The 21595-nt window shown below is 42.3% G+C and overlaps 1 protein-coding gene across 6 annotated transcripts in view; it reads right to left on the reverse strand.

The window, feature by feature from the left end:
- RUNX2 (RUNX family transcription factor 2) overlaps positions 1–21595 on the reverse strand; it is a 330253-nt gene that overhangs the window by 203227 nt on the left and 105431 nt on the right. For 5 of the 6 annotated variants that reach the window (XM_045573187.1, XM_036413602.2, XM_036413604.2 and 2 more), the window contains 2 exons: positions 20730–20886; positions 14472–14576 (listed from right to left, as the gene is read on the reverse strand). In XM_045573187.1, coding sequence (XP_045429143.1) covers positions 14472–14576; positions 20730–20886 — 262 coding nt within the window. The remainder of the gene's footprint in view (positions 1–14471; positions 14577–20729; positions 20887–21595) is intronic. The other variant, XM_045573188.1, reaches the window with a different exon arrangement.

Below are 21595 nucleotides of genomic sequence, written 5' to 3' on the forward strand. Positions count from 1 at the left end.
TAGAGAAAGAACAGGGGGGAAAAAGGACCCAACTTCATAAATCCCTACCTTTTCTATCTGGCATAGACAAGTCAAATAAACCTGAGTTTTTCTAACCACGAAACAGTCTTGCCCTCACTCAGACCCAAATTCTTCCCGATGTGTCTATTCTGATTATCAATAACAATGTTTTTTGATCATGTGGCAGATCTGTTCCTCTTTCTTGGTCATATTTTTCTCAATTAAAGATTCTAATGGCCATTGAAGTAAGACAAATTACCCTCATCATTTATGTCTACAAACCTCTGTGACTCTGAGCTTCAGAATTATAATGGGAAACAGAAATCATGCCTTTGATTTTGAAAGCAGAAAGGTGGGGCTTTGCTGAACTCCATAAACACACACAGAATCGAGAACAAGGAAGGGATTTGAATGAAAAGCCCTCCAGTCACACCCTCAGCCTTCAGTAACCCGTTTATTAACAATGCTTATAGTCAAGAAGTTCTTCTTGAAATCTAACCTAAATCTATCATGCTTCAGTTAAAACCCCATACTTTCTCTGACGGTGCCAGGGAGAGAACAGCTGGTCACCATACACTCCTTAATAACTCCTCATAATTTTGAAGTCTGTTATTAAGTCATTTTTTTTAGTCTCCTCTTCTTGAAGCTAAATAATCTCTCAAGTCTTTCAACTTATCCTTATAGGTTCAATTTTACAATCCTTTAATCAACATCAATGCTCTTTGCTAAACATTCTTAAGTTTTCCAAGTTGTTCTTATGTTTCGAAACCCTGCTCACCTTTGGAATTGCTCCTCGTCCATGAAAGCCCAAGACGTCGGTACATTTCACATACCTCCTCGAGCAGGGAACCTGCTGCTTTGTTTGGGTTACTTTTAATACGAACCTGCTTCTATGGCTCCTTCTCCAAGAAAAACACATTCTTTGGGACCCAGGATTCTCAACGAGCAACAGAGGAGCCATTCCCCCTCCACCTACACCCCGAGGTCTTCCTCACCAGAACCCTTCAAGGTCTTTCCCGACCCACTTTCCCTAAACCAGTGATCCGCAAACTCATTAGTCAACAGCCAAATATCAACAGTGCAACGATTGAAATTTCTTTCGAGAGCCAAATTTTTTTAACTTAAACTTCTTCTAACGCCACTTCTTCAAAATAGATTCGCCCAGGCCATGGTATTTTGTGGAAGAGCCACATTCAAGAGGCCAAAGAGCCACATGTGGCTCGCAAGCTGCAGTTTGCTGACCACGGCCCTAAACCGTTATACAATGAGTACCTAGCTAACCTGACCTGGTCCACTTATTTAAACCAAGTTGTGAACCACCAATGCCTAAAAAAAACAAAACACTTTATCCTTTGCAGACAACAATGAAGGCCTTGTCCTCAAAACCTTGACTCCAAAGAGGACCTCAGGCACCTTGGTAAAAATCAAATGAGAGAGGTTTGGGGCCAGTGGGGATGGACATGAAGAATCCCGTGCTCCTCAATCACCAGCCTTGGTTAGAATTGCACAACAGTCAGCTTCTGGATGTGTGATTCTACTCAACTCTTTCTGCAACCTTTTCTTAGCCATTTGGGCATTTCTAATCCCCTCTCTTCTATCCAAATTATTTGTATGTTTTTATTCTGACACTGATGGCATTCAGGGCTCTGCAGAAGATGTGTGCCCTCTGCCTGAATCCTCTGCCCTGCTCTCCGTGGAGCTAGCTGGCTTTCCCTCCGCTCTAGCACTCCCACCCCAAACAGGCCTTTCCCTGCCCGATTGGAATGGGCTCCTATCTGTCCCCTAATGCCCCATTATTCTTTATTAACACGGCAGTGCCCTTTATAGCACTTACCACAATTCGCAATTAGATGCAATTATAGATAAACGTTCGTTTGCTCGTTTCTTGTCTGTCTTCTCCACAGAATGCAGGCTCCTCAAAGGCGGGATCGTGGCCGCGCTGCTCTGGAGCCTGGCACTGGCTAACAGTACGCACTCAAAAATACTGTCCCCACTGCCAGAAATACTTATGTTTTAAAGCATATCTTGAATTGTCATTAAAAAGGCTGTCAACTATTATAAAGAAGGGGAGTGTTTTGGGGGAGGGAGTAGAGTAGTGGGACAAAGGGGTTCTTCTGATCCATGTAGTCCTAGTCCTTCGGGCAAGGCTAGCCCTCCCATCACAAAATGCTGTGAGTCCCACTCTCTTGCTCCTGCTCCATAAAGCAATTAATCTCATTTCCAGCTATTCTCCCTCCTTTCAGATTCAACATCATCAGGCCACTTGTAGCTTTCCATCATTTTCCCAATGCTATTTCCTCACTGCTGTTACCTTCACAAAAATACTAGCACTGTCAGAGAAAATATTCAGGAGATTATGCATCAAAATATTAGCAGTGGTCATCTTTGGAGATGCTATTACGGATACTTTTTAAGTTTCTTCTTCTGATTAATTCTTATTCTCTAATTTTTGTGCTACGTACTTGCCTCCATCTTCTACTTCTATGATTTTTTAAAAAGAACACTTGGGTTCAAGTACTAACTTTATTTCACTGATATTCAAAGTGAAATTCAATGGACAGTTACCTTACACAACTTATTTTCATCTCATAAAATGCAGTGTTTTTCAGCTCTGTTAAATTTTCACCTTAATGAACTGAAGGTGAAACACACACACACAAACTATGTATATGCCTTCTCTGTCTGAGGCCTTTTACCTTGGTGTGTGTGTGTGTGTGTGTGTGTGTGTGTGTGTGTGTGCATATATATATATATGTGCCTAAGTGACCAAATGACCAAGCAACTAGTCGACTGATTACTATGACGCACACTGACCACCAGGGGACAGATGCTCAACGCACAGGATCCGGTTCCCTCCTATCTGGATTGGGCCTGCAGGGATCAAGCTCCCTCCTGTGGGGATCTGGCCAACACCTGTTATCCAATATCTCCTGAGGGGTCCTGGATTGTGAGAGGACGCAAGCCAGGCTGAGAGACCCCACCAGTGCACAAATTCATGCACCAGGCCTCTAGTTTATGTATCCTAACACGTGTACATCACTAATAGTAAAAATTGCTTCTTGGGTAACCCTACTTCATAACATCAACCAGGAACACCCTGGGCCCAACACCTGGAGCTTCCACGCTTTACTGACAAAGCATCAGGAGTCTGAGTAGTGAATAATTGAACACAAAGAGACCTGGGCTCCTTGCCCGCTCCCAGAATCATGTGCTGACTTGCAGAGTGATAGAGGACATGAGTTTTCAAATGCCCGTGCCTCAGTTTACCCAGCTGTAAAATGCATAATGCATCCCTCAGAGGGATGTAAAGAGAATCAGTGAGGTAATGTCTAAGTGTTTGGAACTCCTTGCAGAAAGGCGCTACATAATTACTATTTGGTATTTAAGTTGCCCTTCATGTGTGCCAAGTACTTTATGATCATTCCTTAGGAGTTACTCCCAGCTACTCTGAAGTTGTCTTCATGTCTATTTCCATTTACAAAATGAGGCAATTGTATTGGAGACAAGTCCAGTGATTCGTTTAAGATCACTGAGATAGCCCTGAGGTCTCAAGAGAGGAATTTTCAGTCCTCCGATTCCTTTCACCATAACTGAACCCCCATCTTAAAATACAAACTACCCATACAGATGAATTCTCTGTTAAGCTACTGTTATGCTTCATGATACAAAACACACTGTGAATTGTTTTTGTAGGATACAGTGAATGGTGAATAGGTGAAACAGAAACCAAACCTTTAGAATTAGGAACCTGGTCTTTACAATCACCTTGCTTTCTTACACATCTATAATTCACCTCACTTCTGGTACAGTAGCCTGCGTTTTGGTATCTTCATAATGTTTTTGAAGGGCCCATGTTTTTTTCCAGAGCCAATTCTAAGAAGGCATACAGGCCAGGTTAAACCACCAAAATACACAGTAACATTTGTACCCCCAAGTTGTAGCTCATGAAAATTAGTGCCGAGTAGGTGAAGAATGAGAAGAGGCATGTCCTGGAGGGTCCTGTGCATTACGAGAATCAAAGGGAAGACAGAGTGTGCTAGCTGGGTTTAGTGTCGCTGACCTCCTTCCTGCCAGCCCCTTACTACATAGCTCCAATGACAGCCAACTCAGAAGTCACTATCCACTGTGCCCAAATGCAATCCTACTCTCACCATGGTCTCCCAGCTCTCTCAAACCTTGTCCACACATCTATTTTCCTCCCTCTGCTCCCTTCAGGGATTCACTTACCACGTAAAAGAAGTATCTTTTGTTTCGGAGTCCTGTACTCCCACTATAATGTCAGAAAATGTGCGGATACCAACAACTAAAAAATGTTGCTCTGGTGGTTCAATGAGCAACAAGCAGCCAGAGGACCTTTGAGGACCAAGTGTGGTGATGGCGTTCTTTAACACAAATCTGGATAGAAAGTTCCAAAGCAACTTAGGTCTTGCCCAAGGCAAAATGGTAAAGTGGGGGGGGGGGGGGTTCATTTCCTTCTCCGAGGACATCCCTCTCTTTGCCTTCTCCCCCTCTGGGGGAACATTCCCTCCCATTTGTACACCAGCTGGCCCCGGGCTCCTCAGAGCACCCCAGGGTGAAAGGTGAGCAGACATTTCCTTCCATCCATCTCCCATGAAAAAATATCTGTCCTGTGTTCCATTCCCTTCAGTGCAACTCCAACGAACCTGATGACAATGGCCTGAAAAATGTCAGCACCAAAGGTATGACCAGCAGTGTGGGTCTTGGGGGACTCAGAGCAGATAGACATGCAGCAGGGAATCCCTCCACCCCCTTCCGGTGGGCAGCCAGTCTTCACAGAGCTGACACTTGCAGGATCCAAAACTGAGGCTTCCACCAACAGGCTCTTCCTGAAGAACCACCTAAGGATCTACATCAAGCAACAGAAAACTGCATCCTGAAGGAAGAACTGAGGTGCAAGAAGGAGCAGTGAGCAAATCAATCCATCAGCATATAGACAAATAGCAAAGATACAGTTTGAACAGTGGTGATGCCTAATTCAGGGACTGTAAAAAAAAAAAAACAAGGATAAAAATATAAGGCCAGAACATTGGAAGAGAGGGTTTGATGATGCTTTAAAAGATGCTAAATTATCCAAGAGGGGGGCAGAGAGCGTGACTAATTTTATTACGATAAATAATTTTCAAACCAGCAGAGAAGAAAGCTGGCCCAAACCTAGAGCAAAACTGCATAAGAAATACTCAGTGAAAAGAAACTATTAGCAAAAAGAGAGAAATACAGAAATATTAAAAACCAACAGTTGACACTTAAAATTATATCCTGTGCCCTTAGGAGTGTGTCAGCTCTGAAAAGCACCAGGACCCCACGCCGCTATGGCTGACCTGCAGGAACGCTGTGATGCCTGCAGTTGGCAAAGGCTGCCCTCAAGGCCAGCAAGAGCCCTGCCTGCACACCTGACTTACTGTTCACTTTCTGGTGCCCAGGACTTCCCTGTCTCTCTCCTTTTATCTCCCCAAACCTGCCCCCACTAAAGGATTCTAGGTCACTTATTTTTATCTTCATATGATTTGAAGTCTGAGTTAGCTTTTCTAGGGGTACTTGGACTTAAGCCTTTATCCTAAATTGTAATGCTGTGCTTTGGTTTACTAGCAAATAGACTTTAGCCACCCATGCACAGCAGCAGAGAAATTTGGGGAGGAGCAGGGAGACCTTCCTTTGCTACTTCAGCACACATCCCAAGCGCAGTCTCCTAGGTGAACTGTTGCATATGACCTTAAATTAATATTTTCCGTCTAAATGGCTTCTGTGCACTCTCTTAATTTCCAAAAGTTCCTCAAAAGGCATGAGCATTTATTTTGTATACAACTTTTGAGATTTTATGTGTCGACCAAAGATGTGCTTTAGTTGACGTCCTAACGAGTCCTATAAGTAGGCTGGGTAGGAACAGTGCAAAGAAGAAGAGCAATGCGATGAGTCCCTTTTCTCTGTTATTTTCTTTGCCTCTGGTCAGCCCTTGAAGAAAATGCTACAGTGCAATAGAAGCAAAGCAGTTCAGTGAGCTTCCAGAAATTATCTCTTTTGGGAGGGAAATTCTATTTTCAAATGAATGCATAAGTAAACAAACAAACCAACCAACAAATCTCTCAAGTCCCTAATGCTGTTTTAAGAATGAATGCTTTCTGACTGCACCAAGGAACACACTACTGGAACGCTTGGATTGAGTATACGTGTGTTTTCGGAGAACACGGACCGCTGGAAAACCTGCCGAGCTATATTTAGAGTAAGTCTATCAGCTGGAACGCAGGCATGGGGAGAGCAAGCTCTCACTGTAAAAGCCAGGGCTCCTTGTTAACACAAGTTCGATACAATGAGAAAGCATATTCAGAACCGGGGAGCCAGGGGAGAGTGCGAAGGAGGGCCACGAGCATGTTTTAACGGCCGTGATAATTTGCCATGAAAGGATGTGAGGGCCACAGCTCCTTGCTACAGCATGCCATGTGCTGCTGAATTAAATTACTGCCATGCAGTCTGCTCGCGAAGGAATGTGTAAACAGGCCATATATCCTTGCATCAGATCCAGACTGTTGCACAACACAAAAAAATGCCTCTCGATGTGTCATTTCCTTCTTGGCCATCTTCCCAGCTCCTGACAGGCAGTCAACAACCAAAAGTACTGAAAGAGATTAAAAACTGCTCTTCTCGAGAGCACATTCCACCGACCACCAGACACAACCTCCACCGGAGTTCTGACGCCCCCCCTTCTCCATTCTCCTTAAAGGCAGGGAAAGGGGGGGGGGGGGGGGGGGAGGGCAGGTTTTTTTGTGTGTGTGTTTTTTTTAACTGTTATTAGCCTCTTAAGTCAAAGATTTTCAACAATGTTTTATATACGAGTGACCAAATAACTAATATTGATGACAATAAAGCTGCTGCTTACATTGGCTGCCCTGTAAATACCAAAATACAGCATTTACCCGCCACGTCTGTTCCTTGGGCACAGAGGCAGTACAGAACCAGAGTAAAGCCTGCAAGTCAAGAAGTTCAGGGCTTTTTTTTTTCTTCAGTGGTTTTTCCAATTTTAGTCTCAGAACTAAAATTCAGGCCGGTAGCATCAGGAGTATGGTACAAGGCCTATCAAGTTTTTCTCAAATTGTCTTCACAGACAGCAAGAATGTGAATGCAAGAACTGTGTCCAGAGGTATCAAATAACCTTAAAAACAATCTCCTGCTATCCCTCCATCCATTTGAGATGGTCTCTTTCCTTCGTTTACATGTCACCAACCTCTAAGCACGCACCCGCCCTGGGTGCAAATAAAGGACGTGGGGTAGGTATCCAGCCACCATGAGAAGCTTCACCTTCACCCAGCTGGGATGCAGAGCAGTGCAGGACGAAAGCGAGCTGCCACTGACATTGTCTGGAATGAGGAAGAGAGCATGCCTAGCCCTCATGCTCCCCACCCTCCACCGGACTGGAAAACAGTCTCAGAACTGGGTGGAACAGCATGGGAGAAAATGAGACAATGCTGTGTCCATCCAGACCACCCTGATATCTTTGGTTTACAAGGTAAAGTGTCTGCAGGCAAAAGTGCCTCAAGAATAGGGAAGAATAAAATGTTCTCTAAAAATAAACATAAAAATAAAAATACGTTGATGAATTGGGCACAGGTGGGGAGAAGCAAACAGGAAAAGAGAACGGCCTGGCTGCAGGGCCTTCAGCCCAACCAGCTGAGTGAACCCGGGTGCGGAGGCTGCCCTAGATACACAAACATCACCGCGCACTTCCTGGTAACCGCTCACTCACCTACGTGTCAGCCCTGCTGAAGTCACAGCGGGGCCAAGTCGAGTAGTGCTGCAGCCCTGCACTGCAGCCTGCAGGAAAGAAGCCAGGTCACCGGAAAGAAAAGGCGGGGCTTCTCCAGGTCCCCGTACATGGCTGGTCAGTGATGAGCAGTAGGAACCCAGCAGGAAGGACACAGATGCTGGCTTCAGTCTCCCTGTCAGAGTAACTATGAATTCCTTCCTTGGGGCATGACACAAATTTCTTAGAAAACCACTCACCTGTGTTAGGTATCCAGTTTGAAGGTATGCTGGCAAGTGAGAATTTTCAAAGCTGGATGATATCCTATATAATAAAAGGCTAATATGCAAATCAACCAACCATCACAACAACAGGTTGCTATGACACCCACCCACCACCAGGGGGCAGACGCTCAATGCAGGAGCTGCCCCCTGGTGGTCAATGCACTTCCACGGAGAAGCACCACTCAGCCAAAAGTCGGGCTAAGGCTGGCAAGTGCAGCCGTGATGGCAGGAGCCTCTCCCACTTCTGCTGCAGTTGGACATCCCCTGAAGGCTCCCAGACTGTGAGAGGGTGCAGGCCGGGCTGAGGGGACCCCTCCCCACACACACAAGTGCATGAATTTTCGTGCACTGGGTCTCTAGTAAAGTATAAAACCTCAGACTTGTCCCCTGAGGATTCCTAAAATACTTCTGCAACAGGCTTTCCACGTTGCCAGGCAAGCTAATAACTTACGTTCAGACATCTAATGTTCTTTTCTCACACGAGTATTGATCTGGCTCAGCTTGATGCTGACCTGCTAATACCAAGCACCACAAGGTAATGTGTCTGATAATTACCAAATTAAGAATGAAGCTACTATAATGGGAACTTGGAGTCACCTTGTCGAACTTTAAACGACCCCCAGATTAAAAAGTCAAGAGGTCTTTCAGAGAATGGCCCCTCAAAAAAATTATTTCTCCTGTTGCAACGATGACATTTGCCATCAAAGCACTTACAGAAGTTGAAGTTATTGGAGACTCAAGGAACCTCTGCCCCCATCATTCATATTTTTGTGGGGATTCCTCCCTTGGACTCTAGGCTGCCCCTGTATCTTGCTTTAACCAGCATCTGAAGGAAGTAACTCCGTGACAGTTCTGGGCCTTAAGAAGGATTTGGAAGGCCTGACATCTCCCCACTTTTGCACTTAGAGAGTCCTGAGCTGCCATGTAGGAAGTCAGACATTGCCGGAAGTTCCTCATGGAGAGACCACATGTAGAGAGCAAAAGGCTCTAGGACTACGTGGAAAGAGAAAGGCCCCACTGTCCATCATGCCAGCCAAGCCTACCCTTGCAGACATCTCACCAAGGCACCAGGCATGTGGATGAGGCCATCATGAATGTCCCCATCAGCCACCATCTTACTGCAGCCACACGAGAGACTCTCAAGTGAGACCGCAGAATGCCCACCCAGATGAACCTGTCAACCCACAGAATCGTGAGAAATAACAAAATGGTTATTGTTGTTTTAAGCCATTTGGTCTTGGAATGGGTGTTATCCAGCAACTAGAGGCCTGGTGCACAAAATTCATGCACATGCGAGGGGTCCCCTCAGCGCAGCCTGCACCCTCTCCAATCTGGGGATGTTTGACTGCCAGTTTAGTACAACATCCATTTCACAATCTGGTACCACTGACTCCTAATCACTCACCTACCTGCCTGCCTGGTTGCCCTTAACTACCCCCTCCCCCTGCCAGCCTGGTCACCCCCAACTGTGCCCCTCTGTAGACCAGACCAACCCTTACTGCCTCCTCCCTGCTGGCCTGGTTGCCCCAACTGTGCCCCTCTGCCGACCTGGTTGTCCCTAATTGCCCCTCCCCAATGCTGGCCTGGTTGCCCCTAACTGCCCCCCTACCACCACCAGCCTGATCACCCGATACAGCCTGCTTGTTCAGTCATTTGGTTGTCCCTCACTAACCCCCCCTGCTGTCCTGATTGTAGGCAGCCATCTTGTGGGGGTGTGAGGGTCCATTTGCATATTACCTCTTTATTATATAGGATAGATAACTGGAAAAGAGGCAAGAGTTAAAAGGATGCTGACCATGTAAGACAGCTTATTTCTCCATCCTCTGCACAGCCAACAACGCCTTTATCATCAGTCCTCTTCCCTCACCATAGAACAGGACACTGCTAACCAAGCTTTTACCTTCCTGCAGAAATCCTTTAAATCAGACTGCTCTTGGAACCCAGCGCATCCATGGAACAAAGGACCCTAACAGGAACTGACGCGTGAAAGAGCCAGGTCTCCAAATGCATTACTGCTGCCGCCGTTCCACGGACTTCTCCGGCTGGCGAACAGACGGAAGTAGCTCCTCAGAGCTAACTTGCCAACAGGAGGTCAAAACGCCCTGCCTAAACACAAGACTTACAAATTTGGGATCTTAAATATGATGTCATGTCTTAAAATGATAAGCTGGCAACGAAAATAAATGGCATTTCGTAAAGATGTGCACCGTTTTCATGTTTACGCTACTTAAGATGAAGGTTCTAATAAGTCATCGGCTATGTTCCTTTAAAGGGAAGTTTTATAACTGAGATGAATCACAACTGCAAAAGATCAAAGTTAGAAAACATCAATGATGCCATGGGGTACTTTTTAATCTTGTAATGAGTGATGATCATGTGCTCTTATGAAGTGAGTCCAACTGCCAACGCCAGATGTGTATATTAAGAAGAGAAGTTGTTTGTGATGTGACAGCGCCGGCTCAGCTGCCAGAGACAGAAAACATAGGAGGATAAAACCGTTCTGATTTTTTAGTGAAAAGCAAGTTTTGGCAGATGTGTTGATAACCAGGGCCTCAAAGAGGGCACTCGGGCCCTAGCATCCTCCCTTGGACTCTGCCTTGCTGCAAACAGAATCGTCAGTTCTGCACAGCTGTCTCCAGGCAGCATGGATACCTGCTCAAGACACAATTTATAATATTCATTAGTGTCATGTACTAATGAGCAGAAATTAGTAAAGCCATCTGCAAGGGGAAAAAAAATAACAATGCACTGGAGAGCAGAATCTAGATGGTATCTATTTCCTGGAAGCATACGATAAACAAAACTCACAACAAACTTCTGACGCTGAAGGAAATTGCTGTAATAAAAGCTAACACTTCATGAGCACCCACTACATGACAGTCGCTGCCCTGTGCATTTCACATACACCGCATCATTCAACATCTTTACAGCAGCTGATGAAGAAGATACTATTACAATTATTCTCATTTGAACAGATGAGCAAACTGTGGCAAAGAGAAGTTGGGTAACTTGCCTGCCACCGTACAACTAGTAAGTGGAGTTGGGATTTCTTTTTTTTTAATATATTTTATTGATTTTTTACAGAGAGGAAGGGAGAGGGATAGAGAGCTAGAACCTTCGATGGGAGAGAAACATCTACCAGCTGCCTCCTGCACACCTCCTTCCGGGGATGTGCCCACAACAAATACACATGCCCTTGACCAGAATTGAACCTGGGACCTTTCAGTCCGTAGACCGATGCTCTATGCAATGAGCCAAACCGGTTTCGGCTGGAGCTGGGATTTCAATCCAGACAGCTGGACACCAAAGCCCACACCCTTAATCACTATGCTCTGCTGAATAACGACCCAGCCAGTTAACCCAGAACTTGTCCTTGTTCAGATGGCTGATCTACCAGAAGGAGTCTTTTCAACATTTACTCAGACCGTTAGAGGGAAGAGGGAAATTCCTTAACAGGAATCAATGGTACAGGATCCTCAGCTTCAAACCATTAGAGTAATAAACAAATGTGCACCATTTCTATGACAACCATTACTTAAAGAATTACAATGAAGAGGAGGCTAAAACAATTGCATTGTCTGATTTTTCTCTGCCCCTCAGGAAAACCTTTTTCTATAGCCCTTCTCTGTTAATGGTCAATAAAATAAACCTTTCTGAAATCTGGAGCAGCAGTGTTCAACCTTTCTCATCTCATGGCACACATTACCAAAATTCTGTGGTACACCAAAAAATAGATTATGGTTTTACCAATCTGACCAAAAAATAATAATAATAATAATAATTTTGATTGATTCACGCCGGACAGCTATTGTTGTGTTAGCTGTTGTCACTTTTTTATTTGACAGTCTCAGGGAAAAGAGGTCAGATATTGCATATTTTAAAAATTCTTGTAGCACGCTGGTTGAAAATTGCTGATCTAGAGCAAGTGTTGACAAACGGCAACTTGTGTGCCAAGTCTGACCCATCGCTTGGTTTTGTAAATAAAGTTTAATTGAAACACAGCCACAAGCATTCATTTATGTACTGGCTAAGGCTGCCTTTGCGCTACAATGGCAGAGGCGAGTACTCCTGGCAGAGATCATATGGCCGCAGAGCTGAAAGTACTTACTATTATATCTGGCACTTCAGAGAAAAAGTTTGCCAAACCATGTTCTAGAGCTTTTATCATTTAACATTATGTACACATGCCAATCCATCAACATCCTACTATACTCACAGTTGAAAATCCTGGGCATTTTCCACATCCGTGAGACTCACAATTAAAGAACAATATTGGGAAGCATGCAATATTACATTTAGTGCCCAGGGTGGCCAAGAGCAGGGCAGAAGGAAATAACCCAGCACAGTGGGCCCAGGTTGTAGGGTTAAGATGTTACTAATACCAGACCCATCCTTATATCCGGACACTCAGTCACCTCATGATGTCAGAGAAATGACATCACCTTTTCACAATACTTTTGGTTCTGGAGAAATGTCACTCAGGCTGATCTAGGGCAGTGGTCTGCCACTCAAGATCTGTATCTACTTCCCCCTCACACCTCAGCAGTACCCACAGCTTGATCTCAAGTCACACATGTACCATCCAGCCCTGCTACCCCTAGTCCTCGCTTCTTTGCCTTTACAGGGCACTGAGCCTATCAGCTAATTCATACTGCCAACAGCCTCTTCGGAACAGAGTCATGTCATCCTCACTTGAAAGAGAAGTGACTTTCTCAATGCTACCTTTTGTCACATCTTTCAGAATGTGTCAGTACCCACCCTTCCCCGTTTCCTCTCCCACTCATCAGCTTTTAAGCATCAAGCTTGAGTGTATGAACGCACAGATACACACACACACACACACACACACACACACACACACACCCCCTAATGGTTTTTCCAAGAACTGAGAAAAGCGGCTGAGATCGGCAGGAAACATCTTTAAGAGATAAGTATCCTCTCCTGCTTTGTGCCTTACGAAAATGGATGTCCCTGCCTTTTCAGGAACTCGGGGGCTAATTAGATCAAATGTTAGAAGATGTCTTCCATCTATCGTAAGGCTTCATCCCAGATTGATGGCAAGTCCAGAAAAGTCAGGCAAAGCCCCGAACCGGGCAAGATAGCCCTGCTCTGCGCTGTTCACCTGCACTGCATCCCCACTGGCCCCTGTGAATGGAGACTTAGTGCAACCGGAGACAAGCATACGGCAAGCACCTCATAGGACATTCTCCAACTGAACAGACAGGGCCAGCACTGACCCAACATTGGGAACCTGGAAGAAAGCCATGCACATGAAAGGAGAAAGGAAAAACCTCAAAGACTGGCTTCTGAGGCAGGAAACCTCCCTCGTTCAGGCAAGCAGTCAGCTTTTGTGAAAAGAGACAGCCGCAGGAGGAACGGAAGACACCGTATGCTCCCACTTGGGCCGAGGCAAAATTCGCCAGCCCTTTTCTCGGTTTTAGGGGAAGAAAGGGTATGCCACTCTCCCTGTCTAGGCCGGTGTATTGTGGTATAACAAATATTTCTGCCAGGTGTACCCCCACACAAACCAAATTAAACTCTGAACACAATGGCTAGGTCTCCAATGTATTCAATTCATCAAAGGCAGCGAGTCCTATGCGATGTTTCCATTGGCACAGAATTTTTCATGTTGTATATGGCGAATAATCGCTACTCTCTAAATACATTTCAATGCTGCTATGCCAAGTCTGTTCAAAACAGTTTGGGGAAGGGGGGAAACCAAACCAGTTTCTATTTAGATGTAGGAGGAAAATGTATATTAGCCCAAACGGGTTATGTGCACTTCTTTAAACTGATGCTGGTTTCATTAAACTTTCTGGATGTCCAGACAGACAAATAAACCAAGATGGATTTAAACCTGGTTGGACTCTTTCTGTTAAAAGAAACTATCTATCACAATTACTAGAACATGACCGAACAACAGTGTTGTAACAATCAAGCAAGTTATCGTTTGCAAATAAATTCTTTGTAATTAAGCAGTGCGCTCTTTACAAAGGGAATTGAGTGGGCGAGGTAAAAAGTTAAAACACATTCTTAGACCATGGGAAACATACGCAAATGCTTTTTGACTAAGCTCAAGAGTTTTCAGTTTATTCTTTTCTCCCTCAGCTCTCGTGGGTCTGATCTGCCCCGTCTTATTGGGTCCAGTGGATGAGTAGAATCTCTTAGAAAACAGTTACAGTGAGTGAATAACTATTCACTCATTTCCCAAAATTATGTAGGCCTTAGCAATTTTGTGGCAGAGGTTAAAAGTATAATTTCTTTCTCTACTCTATGTGAAGTTGTACTAACTGTCCCTCACTAAAAATATGTGCAGATAGCCAATTCGCAAAGAAACTATTTACATGGGAGTAGCACTAACTCATTTGGGATAAATTCCTCCTGGGGCCTGTGCACACTCTATTACCATTTCCAATGGGAAGGCAAGGACTTACTTCTGGGTTCCCGGGGTCCGTCCACTGTAACTTTAATAGCTCTGTGATAGGTGGCTACTTGGGGAGGATTGGTGAAGACAGTTATGGTCAGGGTGAAACTCTTGCCTGCAGATGTAAAAGAGAAAAATCCATAGTGAGTATAAAAAGATAATACTGATGACAATATAACAGCACAGATGTCCAAGCTTCATTTAAGTATCTCCAAGTTGGTAATGAAACAAAGAGAAATAAGACACCTTATTCTAAATGAGAATCTCTTCAATGGCCACTGTAGGAAGATACTAAACTCATTGAGTGTTGAGAGCTTCATCTTCGTTGCAGTACTATACAAGGCAGCTCCAAATTAAAGAAAGGATAGGATAGGATAGAATAGGATAGGAAAGGAAAGGAAAGGAAAGGAAAGGAAAGGAAAGGAAAGGAAAGGAAAGGAAAGGAAAGGAAAGGAAAGGAAAGGAAAGGAAAGGAAAGGAAAGGAAAGGGGAAAGAAAAGAGAAAAACCTGCTCAGTAGCCATAGTTGTAATGAATGAAAACAAAAATCTGGTCCACTTGAAGAAGGTTCTCTTCCTTTCAGTTTTCTCCCACATCAGGAACACATCCAAGCACAGACAATTTTAGAAGTCTTTATTTAGGATTAGGTCATGACCCCTTGAGAGAACAATAGTAAATCACTGTTGATTATGTTATTTACTTCACATGGCTTTAGCATTTCATTTGCTCAACTGTACTACAATAAGAAGATGAAAGAGGAAGGTTCTTATGGGAATCATTTTAACAGGAGCTGGTGTCTCCTGTCCCGGCCTTAATGTGCCTGTGGTATGATGATTTCATCATTACTGGAACAAAGATCTCCTCCTCCCTGCCCACCCCTCCCCTAACGTACATCCTGCTGCTAAATCTTCAAATAACTCCCTGACAGTGACTTATTTTTGCTAACTGTACAGGACACCTCCCAATATAAATATGAAGTTTTGCTTTTAGCAGAGGGTGTGCTTCATGGAAATATCACATCTGAATGTTTCTAATTAATGAACTACAAGTGATGAATGGAGGGGGAAAGACAGGGAAAACTTTGGTAGCAGATTAGGGTTTCTTTATTTCTCCAGCAGAGGATACCAGGCTCTGTTACACAGACTCACTGACAGTTGTAATCAGTTAGATTTGCAACGGTTAGTCATGTCAGATAGTCAAAACTGCAAACTGTTACAAGACAGGAAAAGGTGGGCGTGAAACAGTGACTCAATAAAACATTCAGCAATCTCAGGCCAGAGGACTCATTTAGCCTGCTGGGTAACAGACCTTTAAAAAGCTCATTTTGTCTTGCTTTGTTTTTTTCGGTCAGAGACTGTTTTTTCCCTTTACTGAAAGCTGAGGGTATTAAATCAAAACACAAATCTGAAACAATATGTATCAATGCAAAGTTTAATGCAATCTTTTCAAAGCTTAATATGGAACAGGTTATATACAAGGCTTAATGTGGAACAGGTCTTTGACTGTCAAGTCTAGTGAATGGGTTTTCTTTTCAACCCAAACCATATAAGTTCCTAAAATATGTTTAAGACACACATCATTTGTTACTCAGGATATATATAGTTTTAAGTCTCTTTAGCTATACTTTTCTATACCCAAGAGAAGGGGGGAAAGTGGAAAGAAAACACAGGAATGCAAGGAAGGGGGAGACGAATATTGATTAGAAATCTATGAAGTGCCAGGTTCATACACATGACCTCATTTGATCCTATTCAGTTACGTTTATCACCTCCATTTCACACAGGAAAAAACTGAAGCTCAAAGAGGCTTTAGTAATTTACCCACACAGCTACTAAGTGGAAAAAGTCAGGATCCAAACCTAGTTCTTCCAGACCCCAAAATGAGTGCTCTTCTTTTTAACATTGCCAGAACACATTAAACAAAAATTAATAGGTAATTTATTTCTACATGTGTCCCAAAATACTCTATAAGACCAATAAACAGTAAATATAAATCTACTAACACCATATCTTGGCCAAGATGATAAAAGCATCTATTCTTAGTGTCATTAATGTATCATAGCTCATTATTATATACTGGAAGTTACATGGATGTAAGTGGTTTAATTATCTCATTAGAGAACAGGATTTATTATATACATTAAAACTAACCAGAAGAATAAGACAGCCAGGAGTCTAAACTAGTTACAGAAAACTCAAAACCCACAGACATCAAGATTAGAAAGTTGAATAGAAAGCCACTGGATCCAGGTCAGGACCTCAAAACAATGGGAAGATCTGTCCTGAGGAGTGAAGAGGCTGAATCCTTAGGATGAACATTAATTTACATGAAACCATAAAAAGATGCCATCCTGCCGAAACCGGTTTGGCTCAGTGGATAGAGCATCGGTCTGAAGACTGAAAGGTCCCAGGTTCGATTCTGGTCAAGGGCATGTACATAGGTTTCTGGCACATCCCCAGTAGGGGGTGTGCAGGAGGCAGCTGGTAGATGTTTCTCTCTCATCGATGTTTCTAGCTCTCTATCCCTTTCTCTTCTTCTCTGTAAAAAATCAATAAAATATATTTTTTTTAAAAAGATGCCATCCTGGGTTATATCAATGGTTGTGAGTCAGAAATGCATCTCTTGGAAGGTAGTTGTCATCCCTGGCTAATCTCAATATATCGAGGATGTACTATCACACATCCCAAGTGTCTTTAATGTCTCTAAATAACCTGCTAGAGCTACTGTCCATGACTTTATCTAAACTGGTTCTGAGAACTTTCCATTTGAGACCTTTGGAACTTACATAGGATGTTAAACGTCACCGATGCTTATCCCAAATTCAGAGAAACACCTCATGGAGGGACAAAAGCCAAATACAGAATTCACTCTGTAAGCAAAAAGCTTCTAAATGTTCAACGTGGAACACGTTTTCTATGAAGATCTCTTTTAAAAAGAAGTGGGTTGTGGGGAGGGGGTGATGAGTATTTGATTATAACTACTGTCTTCAAAAATCAAATCCTAAGGATCAAGATGTACTTTAACAACTAAAACCAAAACCAAGGAGGTTCTTTCTACTTCTTTTTGCTCCTTCAGGACGAACATGAATGTAATGCTCCAGACACTACCACCCATCCAGGTGATTGGTTCTTCACCTTACCCTATTAATAATAATACATTTGCTAAGTCAAATGTTTCTGTGAGTATTTATTCTTTCCTTAAAGGTAAAAAAAAAAAAAAAAAAAAAAAAAAAAAAGTTTTCCAAATCCCATTTTTTTATCACTTTCCATAAATGATAAAAATTCAGGCTCCTCCTACTGTAAAATGCAGTCTCTTACTGCATCATCCATATATTTTTTTTCTAAGATAAACACAGAACCTGCCATTAAAAGACAATTCCAATCTAACCTGAGGGGCTCAGTCAGCCAGGAAGGCTAAGCCTGTAAGCTGGAATTGCGGCCTAAATGGACAGAGTCCCAGGCTCTGTGTACCGGAGGTGCTTTTTAAAATGCTTATAATTAAAAGCAGCATGCTTGATGTCCAAAGTGAGGAAGCACACTAAGAAAGCTTAAGGACCCAAGGCATCTTACATTCTTCCGTTTAAAATATAAAGGCTAAAAGGGAGAAGACAATGAGAACACAATAAGCCACTCCTAACTGCATGCAGGTTTCACTGATGTTCTACTTTTATGCCAAAGCACTTCCAGAAGTTGCGGTCATGAGATAACCCATAAAGCCAAAGTAAGTAGTGATGTGACGCCTTGATAAATCCAACACTGGTTTTCGGTTTCTGAGAGTTTTTATTTCTACCCGTGAAAAGAAAAACTACAATCATTTGGGGAACTTGGTGTTATTTTTCAAATGCTACTGGAAAGAGAAATTTTTAAATAGCTGGGGAAAAAATAACAGTAGTAGCAGCATACTGATGCAGACTTAAGAATTTAAGAGAAATACAGAAGTGTGAAAATCAAAGAAGAAGATAGAAAGAGTCTATTTGAAAACAGGACAGGTACATAGGCAGGTTAAAGAGCTTCCTGCCACTGAAAAACTGACCCTTTTTTCTTCTTCTTTTTTTTTTTTTTTTAACAAAGAGTGGTTACTCTTATCAATGTTCTCTGTCCCATTTCACTCTTCATTACAGCTTGATATTACTGTTTCCTTTCATATAATGTTAATGTAGTGATATAAAAATCTATTATTAGTGATAAATCAATTTTTCTTTCTCTCTCCACCCGCTCCCCCGACTCCCCATCTAAGTCTCGAAGACAAGTCTGGACCAATTTCTCCATCCTGCCTCTGGCAGCAGACTGTAGCATTTCAGATCCTCCACCAAGTCCCGGCTGCTTCAAAGGAAAAATCCTACTTTCTTCAGTTAAGATCATAAGAAATATAGGGGGAGGGGGTCAGCTCTGTTTGGACATAATTACACTTCATCAAAAGAAGCTTTCTTCATCTTCCATGCGTGAAAAGTCTGCAAGCAGTTAAGTCTGTCTTTTTTTTTTTTTAAATATAAAAATTGCTATTTGGGAAACCAGCCAAAACTCAGAAAGCCAATACAGTAAAACAGTGCACACCCTTTGTTTCTCTTTGAAGTTCCTTAAATAAATATGTTGAGGGTTTACAAAGTACACTATCACTTTGCCGTAGTTTCTACTCAAATTGATCAGAGAAAAGTTATGCAGCATCTACATAATACAAAAGCAAGATAAATGGAAACACTAGCTGGAATCTGTAAAGTGAAATAAAGTATAGTGTCTAATCTTTTAGATACTAAAATTCATTACTCCAGTTAACAACAAAGTAATATGACATAAGAAGAGCAATGTACTTCAGAACATACAGGTATGTCATCATGTTCGAATCTTTCTTGATTCTTACTAGAAAAAAAAAGAAGCTTAATGGTGCTGTGGACCTTCACCAATAGCTGAGAGAGAAAAAAATGAGAGGGGGAAAAAAATGAATGAATACATACATATACGCACTTCACACCTAATCAGTCAATAGTGAGAGAGGATGTGCCTTTTTCTTTTTTAATGAAAGTAAACTAACCCTGATGCAGAAATAACCCCTTTAATTTTGATTCTACCATAGGCCCTGAGCCTCATTTCATTTCAAACAACCTTTCAGTGACAGAATCTCATTAGCATGCATCATTTTATTTTAAGTTAAAAAGTACAACTTCTTGGCCCTGTTCCTAGAAAGTAAACTAAAACTACTCATCGGAAACAGTCTTGCTTGAATTTCCCTTATCAAGTTTTTACAATGGTAATAATTTGACATCTGATCCAAACTAAAGAGCAATTACTGAGCATAGTTTAAAAATTGATGCTTCTCATTTCCTAATTCAAACCTGGGTAAGAGTAATTCTATAGGTCTTTATGATTTATTTCACCTTAATCCTAAAGTGGTCTATTTTCTCTCCTATTATTGAAATACTTAAAATGGAAATATTAGATTCAATAAATAAATAAATTAACATAATACTTCTAAAGAATGACTATTAAAAGTCTCTCTGTACAATAAGTAAAGCCAAAAAATCAGTTTCCTTAGAGACTTTTAAAAAAAACATTCCTATAAAATAGCTATAAAAAAACCTAAAAGGGATTATTTTCTATTTTATGATCTTTTTAAAGGATTCCTAATATTTGAATATTAGCATTTAGATGGCATAAACCCTTAAATAATGTGGAAATATTTCAAGTTCTGATCTTCATCTGTCTAGGCAACTATATAGTCATTCTAACACAAGTAACACATTATTCATTTATTCAAATGAAAAGCCTTTTGTTAAAAAAAACAAAACTATTTTTAAATAGAGTTTTATTATAAGAATAAATTAACTCATACAGAAGTAACATATGTGATAAGTGATAAGCAGTATATCAACTGTCCTTGCTACCAATTAGAGCAAAACTGGTATTATCAGGAAATTGATCCAATGCATTCCTTTTCTTTCCCCTTTGCCACTAAATTTACTCAGTTGTTTGGCTCCTCATAATTCATAGCTTGAACCTCCAACTGTTCTTCTCTCCACCTTATGTGCTCACACCCCATGAAATTAGGAAAGAGTTCTCTGAAAACCTTGTTTGAATATTCAATATCATAAAACAAATGAAAAAGGCCTGAGCACTCAGAGAAACACTCTGCTTCATCTGGACATATTTAAGTAAAACCTTCAATAATTCAGTTCAGTAGAAGAGGGTGCTGATTTGTATACAGACTAGTCTACATGTCATCAGAGGATCCTAATGTGTTTATTCCATTACCAATATTAAAAATCAGAGACCTACCTCGTCCACTCCGGCCCACAAATCTCAGATCGTTGAACCTTGCTACTTGGTTTTTCATAACAGCAGAGGCATTTCGGAGCTCAGCAGAATAATTCTCATCGTTACCCGCCATGACAGTAACCACAGTCCCATCTGGTACCTCTCCAAGGGCTACCACCTACATAAAATAGGAAACACAGCAGCAATAATGGCACATCAGGAAAGCTTAAAAACCGGGACTACGTGCTCATGGCAAACGATGTGTTTTGTCAGGACTTAGTGCTCTAGTCCAGTAATGGCAGACAGAAATGAAGCATCTGCATATGGGTTAGGATGCCACTTCAAACAGACCAACGTTGCAGGGTCCACCCATTTCAAAGGCAGGCAAAAGTTCCCTTCATTTGTTGTTGCATTCTTCACGGAATATATATACATTTTTATTAAATCCCCATGTTAGGTTGTCCATAGGAATTAGGCCACAGAAGGAAGGCTGATGCCCCATCTGCAGATTGCATTGTGCATATTAAGGCAGCGCCTGTCTGCAGCCAGGAGCAGCCTGAGGTGTGGTCTCATCCGGGTCACAGGCCTTAGCCTTAGAAGGAAGAGAAGACGTTTAGGTGAAGCCTTGGAGCTCCTGACTATAGGGAGGCCTAAACATGGTGTGGTATCCAGGACTACGTTCCAGCTCCTTGCTTTGGGTTAGATTTACTTACTGTCAGTCATACTGCAAACAGTTACTAAATGTCCACTCTGCTGGGACTCAGTGAGATATACAGTCACCAAGAAGCATAAAGTCTAGGTCCAGCATAAAGACATAAAACAGGCTGATCATGATGACTGACAAATGAGTTCTGTCTTTTCCCCATCTGACCTCTTGGAATGACACA

The sequence above is a fragment of the Pipistrellus kuhlii genome, unplaced genomic scaffold, assembly GCF_014108245.1.
Source record: "Pipistrellus kuhlii isolate mPipKuh1 unplaced genomic scaffold, mPipKuh1.p scaffold_m20_p_5, whole genome shotgun sequence".
Lineage (NCBI taxonomy): Eukaryota > Metazoa > Chordata > Mammalia > Chiroptera > Vespertilionidae > Pipistrellus > Pipistrellus kuhlii.